Below are 17,181 nucleotides of genomic sequence, written 5' to 3'. Positions count from 1 at the left end.
GCTAGGGGTGATGGAAGTTGTAGTCCGAAAACAGCTGGAGACACAAGTTTGGGAAACTCTTCGCTATATAGACCAGACATAGTCTAATCTCTGTATATGCTATGCGGAAGCAAATCTGGATGAATGTTTAATAAACAGGTCATAGAGGAGCAGTAGCCTGGGGAGAAATTGCTTTTTGCATGGATGACAACCTGATTACAAGTAAAGTCATTATTGCATGCTTCCTTCCAATGATCTTATTTAACTAAGGTTCACACAGGTTCTTCCTTCTGGGGTGCCTTTATAACGCAAAAAACAATAGATTCCTTTCTCCAACAACCCTGACAGTCTTACCTTTTAAAAATTTGTCTCACCTGATATATATCAGCATGTCAAGCTTTTTACACAGTAAGGCCACAACTAATAATAATAATAATAATAATAATAATAATAATAATAATAATAATAATAATAACAACAACAACAACAACTTATTATTTATACCCCGCCCATCTGGCTGGGTTTCCCCAGCCACTCTGGGCGGTTTCCAGCAGAATATTAAAATACAATGATTCATCCAGTATTAAAAGCTTCCCTAAACAAGGCTGCCTTCGGATGTCTTCTAAAAGTCTAATAGTTGTTTGTTTCTTTGACATCTGATGGGAGGGTGTTCCACAGAGTGGGCACCACTACCGAGAACCCCTGACCATTAGGTCCAGTCGTGACTGACTCTGAGGTTGCGGCGCTCATCTCGCTTTATTGGCCAAGGGAGCCGGCGTACAGCTTCCGGGTCATGTGGCCAGCATGACTAAGCCGCTTCTGGCGAACCAGAGCAGCACACGGAAACGCTGTTTACCTTCCTGCCAGAGCGGTACCTATTTATCTACTTGCACTTTGATGTGCTTTCGAACTGCTAGGTTGGCAGGAGCTGGGACCGAGCAAAGGGAGCTCACCCCATTGCGGGGATTCAAACTGCTGACCTTCTGATCGGCAAGTCCTAGGCTCTGTGGTTTAACCCACAGCGCTACCTGCGTCCCCTTTATAGGTTAGGTAGGTGGTAAAGCCTTGACCAGGGCTGGCACAAAGATTGAGGGTGCCCTGAGAAAAATACCCTCTAGGACTTGCCCAGCACTATCCTGATGCCCCCCAAAATAAGTTTACAAAGGGGCAGAGAGGTGTGGTGGGGATTGGTGACGTGTATCAGGCCGTGCCATCGATGGGTGCATGTTTTTAATGTGCCATAAGACTCTTCCTCTTCAGGCCAAGATTAAGCAAATGGACCATTTGAGGAGATTAACACTGCTTGCTTCTGTTTAACCTGATTGGCCGCATTTGAATCATCATATATCGGTTTACTAAAGCATGATGTGAATGTACCCCTTTTTTTTTTTTTGCCCACGTATGCAAGCCCTTCACTTCCTCCTTCACCTAAGCTGGCAAACAAGCCAGGAAGTTCTCGCTGACAGTTGTTTCCTGTTTCATCCGAATTGGGAAACTATGGCTAGCAGCTCTGGAGAAAGCCAAGATATTGAACCAACTTCAAACCGAGTTTCAATATCCTGGTTTTTTGTTTTGTTTTCTGAAACTGTTTACCATCACTCAGACAAGATCAGAAACTATAGTAACCCTTCCTTCCTGCTTCAGTGATCTGCTACAACGCCAACCTGGTGCAGAAATATCATCCCTGCTTCTGGACTGACGGACAATACCTCTGCTGCTCCCAGACAGCTAAAATGGCCATGGGCTGTCAGATTCTGGGAGGCAAGAGTAGAAGTAAGAATTCACTTTGGCTCTTTTTAAAACTTATCTTTCCTTGTGGTTTGTATATGTTAGTACACTTCATCTTTGCGTAAAGCCAGGAGGAGGAACCTGTTGCACTCCAGATATTTGTACTACAACCCCCTTAATTCCTGACCACTAACCATTCTGGCTGAGGCTGATGGGACCTGGAGTCCACAACCTTGTTTTTTGGCGGGGGGGGGGGGGGAGGGCAGGCACAGGTTCTCCAGTCCTGATGGAAATAATAGGAACCTCCATCTCACCTCTGCTTTATTTGTGACTGGGGCAGACACATATTTAAGATACATATGCCTGCTTTGCCATGTCTGGTTCGGCATATTTGGCCTAGTTTCAGGGCATAGAACCAGAAAGCTGGCTAGAAATGCAGGTGCTCCTAATCATCTGGTGGGGGTCTAAAGCATTCCTGAAAACAGGTAATCAGATGTAATAACAGAAGAGTTCTGGGTCATTTGACCAAAGATCCACCTAGCTTCCAACAGATCCCGAGTGGAGTAGACGGTAGCATAGGAAGTTGCCTATTGCTCCATCTACCTCAGTGCAGTCCACACTGACTGGCAGCAGCTGACAGGGTTTCGGCAGTAGTCTTTCCCAGCCCTACTTGATGGGCTGCTGTGAGAGTGGAGTGCTGGTCTAGGTGGACCTTTGGCCTGATTCACCAAGGCTCTTCTGAGGTCTAAATCTTAAAGCAGCCACTAGCCTGAGGGTTGAACCTGAGTTCTTCTGCATGCAGAGCAAATGCTTCACTGCTGAGCTAGCAGGAAGTTGTTGCCGCCCATCATGCTTTGCTTGTGGCATGATGACGATGTCGATGTACAACAATGATAGCAACAAAATGGTCTCTAGCAATCAGAGGTATGTTACCTCTGAATCACCTTTGGTATGTGATATGAGCATAGAAAGCTTCCTTCCTTATCCACTTTGCCTGATTAGCCTGATTCCAGCCTTCTCCTTCCAGATGTTTTGGGCCACAACTTCCATAAGCCTCAGCCAGTTGATTCAGAACATTTGGAGACCAGGAAGGCTGTTCAGCTCAGGCTAGTGGCAGCTTGTCAGTAGAGGACTTTTCTCACTTGCTCTAAAGAGCCATCTCCCTAACAAAGCAAGGCCTTGTAACCCTTTCAACTGGAGTGCTCTCCCCTGCCCTGCTGTAGTAGTTCACTACTTTCAAAGAGTGCTGTGTGTGAGTTTGAGGAAGGCACTCTTCACTTGTGAATAGGGATTTGCCAGGGGTTGAGGACCTCCAGCCTGCAGTTCAGTCTCAGCCCACCAGGGGGTGCAATTTAGCCTGCAAAGCCTTTTCTCCTAAACCACGCCACATGTCAATCAGCTGATTGGATTGACCAGCTACCAGTTTCCAAGCATCAGATGATTGAGTTGGTTCATGGGGTGGGGAGATAAATATCTGCCCTGCCAGACTGAAAAGATTCCCCATCTTTGGGACAGACAGAACATCCTCAGTCTGTCCTGTCTTATTTTCGCTGGCACTCTTTTATAGTTCCATTCCATCCTGTTTCATGCTGATTTTTGGAAATAGTGCATGAAAAATTATTGTTTAAATTGTACTCTTTTTTATAAGCATTATTGTCTGCATCCCCCCTCCCACAAATGCTATTTTTCAGGGCTGTTTCAGTTCACTTTCATCACCACCATCATCATCAATTTATAATTTATACCCTGCCCATCTGACAGGGTCTCCCTAGCCACTCTGGGTGGCTCCCAACAGAAATAATAATAATAATAATAATAATAATAATAATAATAATAATAATGCAATAAAACATCAGACATTAAAAACTTCCCTGGACAGGGCTGCCTTCAGATGTCTTCTAAAAGTCAGATAGTTGTTTATTTCCTTGACATCTGATGGGAGGGCGTCCCACAGGGCAGGCGCCACTACTGAGAAGGCCCTCTGCCTGGTTCCCTGTAACTTCACTTCTAGCAGTGATGGAACCGCCAGAAGGCCCTCGGCGCTGGACCTCAGTGTCTGGGCAGAACAATGGGGATGGAGATGCTCCTTCAGGTATACAGGACCGAGGCCCTTTAGGGCTTTAAAGGTCAGCACCAACACTTTGAATTGTGCTCAGAAACATACTGGGAGCCAATGTAGGTGTTTCAGGACCGGTGTTGTGTGGTCTCGGCAGCCACTCCCAGTCACCAGTCTAGCTGCCAGAGATCATTGACCAGTGCAACCAAGGCAGTTTCACATAAAATACACATTTTATATGCATTTTAACTGTAAAAGATGTGGTTTTGGGTGCGTGATGAAGAATTTCTCTCTCTATTCCTATTGGAGATGCACTTTAAATGCCCTGCTTTCCTCTAATTGAAGGTTTCAGAAGTGGCCGTTGTCTTCTCAAGCCTGACAAGCCTCTACCACCAACTCCAGAGGAGAACAAGGTATGAGCAGTCAGGATTTGCAATTTTTGTGGGTTGCACAAATTTTGTGGGTGGGTTGCACCTTGGGGCAGAGACAGGATTAGGGCAGGGGTGAGGAACCTTCAGCCCATGGACCAATCCTAGCCTTCCAACTGGCCTATTTTGACCCATGAAGCCATTTCCCTCAAACCACACTAACTTTTTATCACCTGTGACATCATCTGATGGGCAGGAGGGTGGGATTCATTTCTGCCTTGGTTGCACATGCCTGTTCTTATACCCAAAGCAGCAGGATTTCACTATTCCTTCACCCACTCATCAGCTGACCAGTACGGCAAGGTGGGAGGAGTTAAATCCTACTGAGAACAGACATACCCAGCCAAAGCAAAGGACCAGGTAGCGGGGCCTTCTTGGTAGTGGCACCCACCCTGTGGAATGCCCTCCCATCTGATTTCAAGGAGATAAGTAACTATACAACCTTTAGAAGACATCTGAAAGCAGCCCAGGACAGGGAAGTTTCTAATGTTTAATGTTTTATTGTGTTTTTGTAGTATTATTTTTTTGTTATTAATGTTTTTGTATGTGTTGGAAGTCACCCAGAGTGGCTGGGACAACCTAACCAGATGGGTGGGGTACTATTATTATTGTAATTATTGTAATTATTATTATTATTAAAGCAAGCAGCTCTTTTTTTTGCAGGCAAGAGGGTCTCCTCCTGCTTGCAGCCATGCTTACACATTGCAGGCTTTTTTTCTTCCTCCCCACCACCTGATAGGGAGCGGAGAAACAAGGCTTTGCCAATCCTCTACTTGGTTGTTGTGCCCACCTGTCAGAGTTGGCCCTCCAGAAAGGTTCTCCACCACTGTATTAGGGGTAGGCAGCATAGTGCTGTTGAACTCCCAACTCCCATCAACCACAGGCAGAATGGCCAATAGCCAAGAATGATGGGAGTTGTAGTGCAGCAACATCTCTATGTATGTGTTTCACAAGTTCCTTCCACCTGTTTTTTTTTAAGTTAGTTTATTTTCATTTGTAACAATTAAACATTTCAACAAAGAAAATGAAACAATTCTTACATATCAATCTTCGACTTCCCAGACTTCCCTCCTCCTTTTTTCTGTGGTTCCATGAATTTATTTTCTTTCTTTTTCCCTGCATATCCCAATTAACTCTATTCTTTTTTCTCATCTAATTCATATATGTTTTAGAAGTTTTTACAACAATCCTGCTAATGTCTTGTTTGCAACGTATCTGCAAATATTCAATAAACCATTTCCATTCCTTACTAAAAAAAAGTTTATTGTCTTGATTTCTTATTCTTCTGGTAAGTTTTGCCGTTTCTGCATAGTCCATTTGTTTCTGTAGCCATTCTTCTCTCGTTGGGACTTCTTTCCATCAAGTTCCCTCTACCTGTGATAGGTGCTGAAAGAGGTATCCTGAAAGTCTCATTCTTTTCTTGTTTCCTCTCTGAACACTGGCAAAGATGATCAAAAAGCAGTTGCCCCCTGAACCGGTGCCTGGTGGCCAGTCTAGGACGAAGAAAGTCGTGGCTCTCTATGACTATCTCCCAATGACTGAACAGGACCTGGAGCTGCAAAAGGGCAAAGAGTACGTTGTCCTGGAGGAGAGCAATGAGTCCTGGTGGAGAGCACAAGACCAGAACGGGTAAGAGACCCAACACAGACTGTAGGGGGGAAAACAGTGCAAGGCCACTGCCAGGAGTCTACCCTCCACTTGCACACCCCCTGTCCCACAGGTGGAGATGAGGGGGAAAGTAGATTTAATTATCATTTAAAAGTGAACCTAACTAATTCACATTTTCCGGGGTGGGGTGGGAATATATGAGAACGGAGTCGGCTGTCCTTCGAAATGTGCACTTCTCATAATTTTGCTGTGCAGATTTGCAGCCAAGTAATACGTGGTGGTGCTGTGGGTTAAACCACAGAGTCTAGGACTTGCCGATCAGAAGGTTGGCAGTTTGAATCTCTGCGACGGGGTGAGCTCCCGTTGCTCAGTCCCTGCTGCTGCCAACCTATCAGTTCGAAAGCACATCAAAGTGCAAGTAGATAAATAGGTACCGCTCTGGCAGGAAGGTAAACGGTGTTTCGGTGCGCTGCTCTGGTTCACCAGAAGTGGCTTAGTCATGCTGGCCACATGACCCGGAAGCTGTACGCCGGCTCCCTCGGCCAGTAAAGTGAGATGAGTGCCGCAACCCCAGAGTCGGCCATGATTGGACCTAATGGTCAGGGGTCCCTTTACCTTTACTTTAATACGTGCAGGAATGCACTTACTGGGATAAAGTGTGCATAAACATGCATTTATTAGTGAAGACAGCACACAAGGATGCATTATTCTGGGAGAAATTGCTTTGCAAAAAATGTACCTCTTAGGGAAAATTCAATAAAAAAAATGTGTATGTTAGGAAAAAATGTACAGCGCTTGTCATGCACTGGTTGGGTGCAGAGGAATGTCCTGGGAGGAAACAGCTGAGGAACCCCCAAGGGAAGTAGGCTCAGAGCCCGGAGAGTGGTGGTAGGACAACCATGAGTGGTCAGAGGGAGAAACCTGAGAGGAGGTGGTGTTGGAAGCTGAAGAGGTAACAGGCCTTATTGAGCAGGGAGAGTCTGTGGCAGAGTCAAAGTCCAGAATCAGAAGCTGGAGCAGGAGGATGGAAAGAGGGACGTTAAGAGGCAGAGATGGGTTAGGCTGGTGAAAAGTCATGGGTTTCTCTCCTTTCCCTGCTGTGACAAGCTTCCTTCCCACCTGGTCTCCCAGAACTAGGCGAGGCGTGAAGAGAGGAGAGGAGAGGTTGGCTGCCATAGGTACAGTCTCTGGTTGTTTGGGGAAAGCCCTGGAGAGGAGGGGACAGGCAGCTGTGAGAAGTTGGGGACTTTCAGTCTTGGCAACTGATTTTCATGGAAGACCACCAGGAATGAGCTGCTCTGCTCATTAGGCCTGGCACTCAACAACAACAACAATTTATTATTTCTACCCCACCCATCTGGCTGGCTTTCCGCAGCCACTCTGGGTGGCTTTCAACAGAACATTAAAACAGAATAAAACTTGAAACGTTAAAAACTTCCCTAAACAGGGCTGCCTTTTAGATGCCATCTAGTCTTCTAAAAATCAGATAGTTGTTTATTTCCTTGACATCTGGTGGGAGGGCGTCCCACAGGGTGGGTGCCACTACCAAGAAGACCCTCTGCCTGGTTCCTTGTAACCTCACTTCTTGCAGAGAGGGAACTGCCAGAACGGGCAGAACGATGGGGGTGGAGACGCTCCTTCAGGTATACTGGGCCGAGTCTGTGGAGATCGTGTTTTTGCTAATAAAGAGCTGGACTTTCAGCCAAGCCAAAGCATTTGAGCCTGGGACCTTCTGCATGCAAAGTCAGCGCCCTTCCATTGAGCTACAGCCCTTTCCTCTTGGGTTTTTGTCAGTTGCATAGGGAGTGGCTCATGGTGTTGTTGTTTTCTTTCACCCTATAGGAAAGAAGGCTACATTCCCAGCAACTATGTCACAGAAACAAAAGATTCTCTGGAGATGTATGAGTGAGTTTCCTTGGAACTGTGGGCCTGAGGGCAGAAGTTAAATGTTATGAGAAAAACATAAAAATATCTGTCCCTTTGTATTTGTAATAAGATACATTCTGGAGTCTGGAATGGGGGTAGTGATGAGGGGGGAAATGAGTTTGGCGAACCCACCAAATCTACAAATTGAGAACCAAGCAACAGCTCTCCTTCAAAATTCACACTTCTCCAAATTTTATTATGCCATTGTTCAACCAAAGAATGCATACTAAAATTGTGTATAATCAGCAGGGGGATACTGTGCTCATTGAAGGAGCTCCATGTGACATGGAGATCGACACCGGGTTTGCCCTGTCCATGGTGTCTTGGAGCACCATCAAAAGACTGGTACCCAGAGTGTCCAAAAGGCAACTTGACTCTCACTGCGTACACCTGAGAGACTACTACAGTATCCCCCTGCTGGCCCAGGGTGAGAACTTCAGTACATAACACCGACATAGTGGATAATACACAAAAATGCATTCTATTGGGGAGTGGCAACGACTTGCAAAACGATTATCCTAGGCAGAATTGCATATAGTAGGAGATAAGCACCCAAACATACACGGGAATTTTCTTGCAGAGTTGTTTTTTTTTTTTAAATCACAAATAAACGCAGAAATGGGGCAAACCAAATTTCTGATTAGGAAAAATAGAACAGGAGAAACCAAAATCGACAACGTTGTCTATTCCTCTGTAGTGTTTCATATTTGCAGTAGAGAACGGGTGGCTGGGAAGGGGAGGGCCTTGTCATTTCTTCCTTCTGAGTCTTTTTTGCAAATGCCTCCCATGACAACCCATTTTTCATCACACCCCTACACCCCTGCTAACTGGCCGGGGAAAGCAGAAATATATAAAGGGGGAACTGGCGTCAAGGGAGAATTGATTTCATAGGGGAGAATTGATGGGTGCAGGAGTGGTTAAGCATCCGCCTCATTTTCCTGACAGCTCATCCCTTACAAAATACTTCCATTGCCCCCAGATTTGCAACCTTGGAGAACACACATTTGCCAAGGTACCTAGAAATCTGCCCTGATTGGGTGGGAAATGTTTGAGCTTTATGTTAACATTTCACCCCAAATGTAGAGGTTCACCACCTCCCACCTCCCAGCCCTCTTTTTTGCAGTTCCTCCCTGGCAAATATTATGTCATGTTTCAGGTGGTATTTGAAAAACATAACTAGAAGGCAAGCAGAGGAACTGCTGAAGCAAGAGGTGAGTGTATAAGTACTTCCTTTCTTCTTTCCTTCCTCTTTCACTGTGAGAGTTAAATTATAAAGTCAGCAGATAATATTAAAAATGCCCAAACGTGTATCTGCCTATATACATAAAAATGTAAGGCAGTCATCATGCTGCAGTTCCCATGGGCATGCCAACTTCCAGTGCAACAACAGAATGTCTGGCTGGCAGGTGAGCAAACAATGTGGATGGCAGGCAGCCCAGGGGAGCTATTTAACTGAGTGAGGGAAGCACTTCAGAGAGTGACGTCCTTTTCTCCATTAAACACGGCTGTTGAGAGGTGTAACAGAGCAGGCAAGGCACTTCAGAGAGTGGTTTGGCAATCAGCTCTCTGCAGTTCCTCTGTTAAACAGTTCACCTGGGTTGCCTGCCATACTGGATACTTGTTGCTCACTGGCTTGCCATTCTGTTGTCATGCTGGCTGTAGAACAGATCCCATGGTGAGTGTATGCAAAGCATGAGAAAGGGGGGGGGGGAACGACAGCTAGTAATACCCACTTCCTCCAAAAAAGTAAAAGAAGAAGAAAACCCCTGGGGGGGGGAAATTGTTATGCCTTTTATATCAATCAGTAATGGGACCAGGGGGTTGGACCTTTCCATTCTAATTTTCCATCAATGCTATCTTTCATGTGGGTATATGGGGGTGGGGGTGGGGGGAAATGAGCAACAGGGACCTTTCCAAAATATGTCGTTCCACACTTAGGGGCTTTTGAACACACTTCAGTGTCTTTTTGCCGAAACATGTTAAGCCCTCACTTTTGTTTAGGTTAAAGGTAAAGGTGAGGGGACCCCTGACCATTAGGTGCAGTTGTGACCTTCTCTGGGGTTGCGGCGCTCATCTTGCTTTATTGGCCAAGGGAGGCGGCGTACAGCTTCCGGGTCATGTGGCCAGCATGACTAAGCCACTTCTGGCGAACCAGAGCAGCGCACGGAAACGCCGTTTACCTTCCCGCCAGAGCGGTACCTATTGATCTAATTGCACTTTGACGTGTTTTCGAACTGCTAGGTTGGCAGGAGCAGGGACTGAGCAACAGGAGCTCAACCCGTCATGGGGATGCGAACCGCCGACCTTCTGATCAGCAAGTCCTGGGCTTTGTGGTTTAACCCACAGCACCACCCTTGTTTCGGTTACATAGCTGCTTTTCTACCATCCTAATAAAAATGGCAAGGTGTCTGTGAGTCTTCATCAAAAGCAGCAAAAACTGTACACAAAAGTTTAAGCAGATTCTGCAGGAGAGACTGCTCTGCTGCCTTTATAAAACATACCCTAGCATATGGAAGTGATGCATATGTAGGTCTAGCAGGACTCAGATTAACGCCTTCTTCCATTACCTATGGCTTCAGTGATGGGGGAGGCACTTTACAGAGTATTTTGTCAAATTGCTATTGAAGTGTTTCTGCCGACACTCTTTTAAAAGGGGTTGGGGCAAGCTGTGGGGGGCAGGGATTTGCAAATGGGAATTTTGGCCAAGCTGTGAGGGGATAGATGAGGAGGTGGGAGAGTTGTAAAGGAAGGGCAAAGACTGAGGTTGCATTGGTAGGGTCAAAACACTTGATATCACTTCTTCAGGGTCAAGGACATGCAGGTCCCTGAACCTGCTGCAGTTCGCACTAGGCACATGGTGCTTCTTGCAGCTTACTTCAAAGATCGTTCCTCATTCCCCACCCCCCACATGAAATGTTAATGATGTCACCTGCTTCCAAATTTCAGGGCAAAGATGGTGGCTTCATTGTCCGAGACTCCATCAGCAATACAGGAAAATATACAGTCTCTGTGTTTGGCAAGTCATCTGGGTAAGTGTGGCCTGCTTATGTGGGAACAAGATGACCACTCATTACACTAGTCCTCAGTAAAAACCTCAACAGTAGGACAGATATGAGGATGAGCCCCAGTTGGAGGATAGTATCTGCTCTAGCCTGCTCCTGCTGCAACCTGCTAGCTGCTTGCAGCCCTTCTCTTCCCTCTGCCTGGCCCCTGATACCCCCCTGTACCTTCACAACAATAGATGAAGAGGAGAGAGAGAGAGATAATGAATGGAAGATGGGTGAATGGGGTGCATGCTTATGTCTATGAGTACCTGCTGGAGGTATGTGTGTAATTATGTGGGGGATGTGTGCATGAGGAAGATGGAATGGATGGATGGATGGATGATGAAAGGGAGAAAAAGGGGTGTCCCTACGCACTTCAGGCTTTGACCCTGCCTAGCACTTCACTCGTGGGGGAATGTGCCCTTTGACTCAATGGATGCTGGTTCATTAGCACACTTGGGAATACTGCCCCATCCACCTCAGTCTCATATTTTGCAACTTTCCTTAGAAAATAGGGACATTCTGTTTGAGTTTGTACCTGACCTGCTCTCATCTGCCTACCTTATTACTTACAACCAGTCAAAGTGTGGCTTTGCTTGGCTCCGGCTCCACATATAGCTGCCACTGCTTTGGCTTCAGAAAAGGCTGCTCAGCCCTGTGCTGCCTTGCTTCTCCCTTCCATCCTTCTCATGTTATTGCTCTTAACTTGTTGTGCAGCAATGGTTGAAATCCATCAATGGCATTCCCTGGAATTACCGGTTTTCCTTTAGTCACACCTTAGGAGTCATGAACTCCAGAATTCATCATTAGCTTACTGGTCACCGATCCACAATTGATTTCACAGGGACCCCCAGGGGATGATCCGCCATTACGTTGTGTGCTCCACACCCCAGAACCAGTATTTCCTGGCAGAGAAGCACCTCTTCAACACCATCCCAGAGCTGATCAACTACCACCAACATAACGCAGCAGGTGAGGAATGAAATGGCTGAGGCACAAAGATACTTGCCGACTTTTACGATGGAGATGGGAGTCAGGGAAGGGGAGGGATAAATGCCAACAGCTTGATAATGGCAAAGAAGGTCAACAACATATTTTAATTTATTACCCGTCCTTTGCCCTAAGATCCCAGGGCAGGTCAAAACAATTTAAAATGCAGTTTAAAACTGTTTAAAAACGTATAATTAAAAAATGCAAACACAAAAAATAGTGTGGCTCTTGAAAATAAATGTTTACAGAGTATAAAGAGGTAGAAAGAGCTCCTACCCCTCAGAGGTTTCTCCCAACATTTGACTGAAATCTGCCCCACTGCAATTTGCACCTGTTGTGTCTTCTCCTGTCCTCTCAAGCAACAAGTTTCTTCCATCATCAGTTATTTGAAGACAGTTATCATGCTTCCCCTTCATCTTCTATTCTCCAAATGAAACATGCCCAACTCTTTCAACCATTCCCCTTTGGGCTTGGTTTCCAGACATCACCTCATCCAAGTCAATGACCTCTGGTTATACTCCATTCTGTCAATGCCTGCATACACACCATACATTTAAAGCACATGACTTCTCTCAAAGAATCCTGAGAACTGTAGTTTGTTAAGGGGACTAAGAAGTATGGCTGCATACAGACTATACCTTCAAAGCACATTCATAGGACATGCTTTCCCTCAGATACCTCTTGACAAGGTAGTTTACCCCTCACAGATATATAATTCCCAGCAACCTTTAGCAAATCACAGCGCCTAGAACTCTTTGGTGGGAGGGTTGTACTTTAAAGGTAAAGTATGTGCATAACTTGTAGCAGCACAAGGAGTAAACTATAGTTCTCATGATTCTTTGAGGGAAGCAATGTGTTTTAAATGTATGGGGGTGTGCACAGCCAGTGTCCTTAAAATGTGGTACCCAGATCTTGACACCGTATTCCTGATGTGGCCTGACCAGCACAGGATAAAGGTAAAGGGACCCCTGACCATTAGGTCCAGTCGTGGCCGACTCTGGGGTTGCAGCGCTCATCTCACTTTATTAGCTGAGGGAGCTCGCGTACAGCTTCCGGGTCATGTGGCCAGCATGACTAAGCCGCTTCTGGCAAAACCAGAGCAGCGCATGGAAACGCCGTTTACCTTCCCTCCGGAGCGGTACCTATTTATCTACTTGCACTTTGATATGCTTTCGAACTGCTAGGTTGGCAGGAGCAGGGACCGAGCACTGGGAGCTCACCCCGTTGCGGGGATTCGAACTGCCAACCTTCTGATTGGCAAGTCCTAGGCTCTGTGGTTTAACCCACAGCGCCACCCACATCCCAAGCTATTACTTCTCATATATTGCATACTATGCTTCTGTTTACACAGCCTAAGATTGCATTAGCATAACTTACACAAGCTGCACAATTTGGGCTTGTCATCTTGATGCCGAATTCAGATATCTTTAGCATAGAATATATACAGTTCTGTTTATAACATACATGGTAATACAATTTATATTGCTTTGCATCTATATTATTATGAATGCACTACTTCAAAATATTATTGTTTCGATGCACCCTAGGGCTTATTTCCAGACTGAAGTACCCTGTGTCATCGCAACAGAGAACTGCTCCTTCCACGGCAGGACTTGGATATGGTAATATTTGAATGCTCTTCACCTGGGATTTATCTGTATGTTGCACCTTCACCTTTACTGTCTTTCTATTGCTCCCCTGCAGTGAAAGTGGGCTTGGGATAGGTGAACCAAACAGCTGTTCTTGCTGCTTTCCCCTCTGTATCAGCGGTGGGAAATGTGTTTCCCTCTGGATATTGTTTGGCTACGTTTCCCAGCATCCCTGACCTTTAGCCATGCTGATCAGGACTGATGGGAGCTGGAGTCCACAAGTTGCCCAGCCCAGTTCTAAGAACCCTTCTTCCCACAATGATTCACACCTCACACTTGTTGATTCTAGGGGCATGGGAGATTGATCCAAAGGACCTAACATTCCTCAAGGAGCTGGGGACAGGGCAATTTGGGGTGGTGAAGCACGGGAAATGGAGAGGCCAGCATGATGTGGCAGTGAAGATGATCAAAGAAGGCTCCATGTCAGAGGATGCATTCATCGAAGAAGCCAAAGTCATGATGTGAGTAGCAAAGAACTTTGTATTTGTCTCTTTTTTTCTGGGTAGATTCTTATTTCTTCTGGGATAGGGATGGGGTACATTGAGAACACTGGACTACGAGTCCCTGGGGTGGTGGAAGTTAGAGACCAGTAACATCTGCAAGGCCACAGTTTCCCCATCCCTGCTTTAGCTGATGATACCAAGAATTAAGGGCACCTCTATTTACTGAGCATGGGATGCGGGTGGCGCTGTGGGTTAAACCACAGAGCCTAGGACTTGCCAATCAGAAGGTTGGCGGTTCGAATCCCCGCGACGGGGTGAGCTCCCGTTGCTCGGTCCCTGCTCCTGCCAACCTAGCAGTTCGAAAGCACGTCAAAGTGCAAGTAGATAGATAGGTACCGCTCCGGTGGGAAGATAAATGGCGTTTCCGTGCGCTGCTCTGGTTTGCCAGAAGTGGCTTAGTCATGCTGACCACATGACTGTACGCCGGCTCCCTTGGCCAATAAAGCGAGATGAGCGCCGCAACCCCAGAGTCAGTCACGACTGGACCTAATGGTCAGGGGTCCCTTTACCTTTACCTTTTTACTATTTATTGAGCAGTTTTTCTGGTTTGCTACCACAAAGATTGCATAGAGGTTTGGATATATATGGTAAATTGAGCATCAAGTCTAGTTTGTTTGTGGGGTAGTTATAAGTCAATAATCATTCATTCTGATTTCCCTGTGCAGTGGTATTGCATCTTCCCTGTGCTTCCACACTTTTGAGTACATTTCACCATCACTTTCTTAAACTGCAAAATGTCTTTCTTTTAGTAAGGAGGATTTGTTGCTTCAGCATGAGAGAGGACTTTTATGCATTTTTAACTTTGCAAACTGAAACGTCCTTGTGCTGTATGTGCTTGAAGCCCTCCCACAGAATACTGACGGTCTGAAGGTACCCTAAATCTGCTGCATGAAAAGCATGTGCTGAGAGACTGAAAGGGAACCAAAGGAGCATTTAGCCCACCCCCTCCTGTCAAATCTCCCATTTATTAGTTCCTCCACAGGCACAGCTATTACAGAGTCATCACCCCAAATGACTCAAATCAAAACACACAAAGATATCCAGTCTTTTTGAAAACCACGAGGATACAGAACCTGTGCTCCTCTAGATGTCACTGGACTTCAGCTCCCATCAGCCCAAGCCAGCATGGCCAGTGGCCAAGGATAATGGGAAATGTAGTCTGCCAACATCTGGAGGGCAACAGGTTCCTCATTCTGGAAACAGCAGAACATGGTTGTTGTTGTTTTTAGCATTTACTTGTGCTCTTGTGGAGAATAATAATAATGGAAAATGGGAAGGTCCATAGCCCAGTGACAGAATATTTGATTTAATGGCAGAATACCCCCATGGCAACTCCCAAGAAGAGCTAACAGAGACACCTGTCTCAAATTATCTAGAGCCACTGCCAGAGAATTCTGAGGTATAAATGGACAAATGATTATTTTTCTTCCCCTAGAGTACTGTGGAGAATCTCAAGAGGCAGCTCTGCATTCTGCCGCCAAGTTACTGGGAATCGCAAGTGGGAAGAGTGCTGTTGTACTCAAATCCTGCTTTTAGGGCTTCCCAGAGACATCCTGTTGGTCAGGATACTGGACTAGATGAGCCTTTGGCCCAATCCAGCAAACCTCTTCTTATGTTCTTGTGATGTTTTCTCACTCCAGGAACCTCTCACACGAGAAGCTAGTGCAGCTATTTGGAGTCTGCACGAAGGAGAGGCCAATACTGATCGTCACTGAGTACCTCTCCAAAGGTTGCCTCTTGACTTACCTGCGGGACACTCGGCGGTCCCTCCAGGGCACGGAGCTTCTAGAGATGTGCAAGGATGTCTGCGAGGCCATGGGGTATCTGGAATCCAAGCAGTTCCTGCACAGAGACCTGGTAGGTGATTGCTTTTCAACTGCTCCATATACCCCTGCCATCTGAAGTAAATTGGGGGGGGGTGTCTAATAGGGAGAGTTAGTAGCACCCTGGCTATGGAATAGCTTCCCCAGAGAAGAGCACCTGCTTGTTGCTTGAGCTCTTTTCCTCACATTTTGAACAGAATGTATTGTTATTTTTAGAATAATCTGGCCTCTTGGTGCTGTGAACCAAGTCTTATTTTATCATCTCTGCTGCTGATTGGAAAAGTGGGAAACTTCACTCAGACCACTGGCCCATGCAGCTCTATGTTATCTACACTGATTGGCAGCAGCTCTCCAGTGTTTCAGGTGGGGGACACGCCCTGCCCTACCTGGAGGTGCTGGGGACTGATCCTGAGACCTTGTGCATACAAAGTAGATGCTCTACCACTGAGCAATGGCCCTGGGTTTTGTGCTTTTTCTCTGCTAGAAAGGAGGTCTTCCTGCTGTGTTTTGTTTTCTTATTGCATTTGTAATAACTGTATTTTGTAAGTTACTGTTGTTGTGTTTTATTCCTGCTCTGGTAGCCACCCAGCTAAAGTATGTTGAGACCATATTCTCTTATATCTCTGCCACAGGCTGCTCGCAACTGTTTGATCAGTGAACAAGGTGTTGTCAAAGTCTCGGATTTTGGTCTCTCCAGGTCAGTTTGTGTGCATATGCGTGTGTAGGAAGCTGAGGTTGCTTAGCTTTTTCTCTGTTTAACTTTGTATATGCCTTTTTTCTTATTCCCTTTCTCATTATGACTGTCATTCTATTGTTCCTCCTCAGCCTCTTTGTTTGCATCCTTCACTGCAGCTACCATTTCAGACTACCTCTTTCTATTTTAGGTTTGTTACGTGATTAAACAACTCTTAGTCGGTTATTATTATTTAAGACATAAAGTGCTTAACGTTTCCTAAGCATGGCACATAAGGTAAAGATAAAGGGACCCCTGACCATTAGGTCCAGTCGTGACCGACTCTGGGGTTGCAGTGCTCATCTCGCTTTATTGGCCAAGGGAGCTGGCATACAGCTTCTGGGTCATGTGGCCAGCATAACTAAGCCACTTCTGGTGAACCAGAGCAGCGCACGGAAACGCCGTTTACCTTCCCACCGGAGCAGTACCTATTTATCTTTGACATGCTTTCGAACTGCTAGGTTGGCAGGAGCAGGGACCGAGCAATGGGAACTCACCCCGTCGCGGGGATTTGAACCGCCAACCTTCTGATCGGCAAGTCCTAGGCTCTGTGGTGCCACCCGCATCCCTAAGCATGGCACATACTGTACATTAAAATAGAACAATATTGGACAAACAGGCCAGACCTTACGCCAAAGAATAAACGGACATAAATCGGACATCAGGAATCACAAGACAGAGAAACCAGTAGGAGAACATTTCAATCTCCCAGGA

At 46.0% G+C, this 17,181-nt stretch overlaps 1 protein-coding gene across 3 annotated transcripts in view; it reads left to right on the top strand.

Moving 5' to 3' along the window:
• Window positions 1-17,181, top strand: part of BTK (Bruton tyrosine kinase) — a 36,997-nt gene that overhangs the window by 15,609 nt on the left and 4,207 nt on the right. For all 3 annotated transcript variants that reach the window (XM_081848375.1, XM_081848373.1, XM_081848374.1), the window contains 11 exons: window positions 1,624-1,752; window positions 4,109-4,176; window positions 5,639-5,820; window positions 7,642-7,704; window positions 8,882-8,936; window positions 10,672-10,754; window positions 11,614-11,741; window positions 13,307-13,381; window positions 13,698-13,869; window positions 15,552-15,768; window positions 16,367-16,431. In XM_081848375.1, the coding sequence (XP_081704501.1) occupies window positions 1,624-1,752; window positions 4,109-4,176; window positions 5,639-5,820; window positions 7,642-7,704; window positions 8,882-8,936; window positions 10,672-10,754; window positions 11,614-11,741; window positions 13,307-13,381; window positions 13,698-13,869; window positions 15,552-15,768; window positions 16,367-16,431 (1,237 nt within the window). The remainder of the gene's footprint in view (window positions 1-1,623; window positions 1,753-4,108; window positions 4,177-5,638; window positions 5,821-7,641; window positions 7,705-8,881; window positions 8,937-10,671; window positions 10,755-11,613; window positions 11,742-13,306; window positions 13,382-13,697; window positions 13,870-15,551; window positions 15,769-16,366; window positions 16,432-17,181) is intronic.

The sequence above is a fragment of the Podarcis erhardii genome, assembly GCF_964252035.2.
Source record: "Podarcis erhardii genome assembly, chromosome: Z".
Lineage (NCBI taxonomy): Eukaryota > Metazoa > Chordata > Lepidosauria > Squamata > Lacertidae > Podarcis > Podarcis erhardii.
Note: the sequence above shows the minus strand (reverse complement) of the source record. Positions and strands in the feature narration are given on the sequence as shown.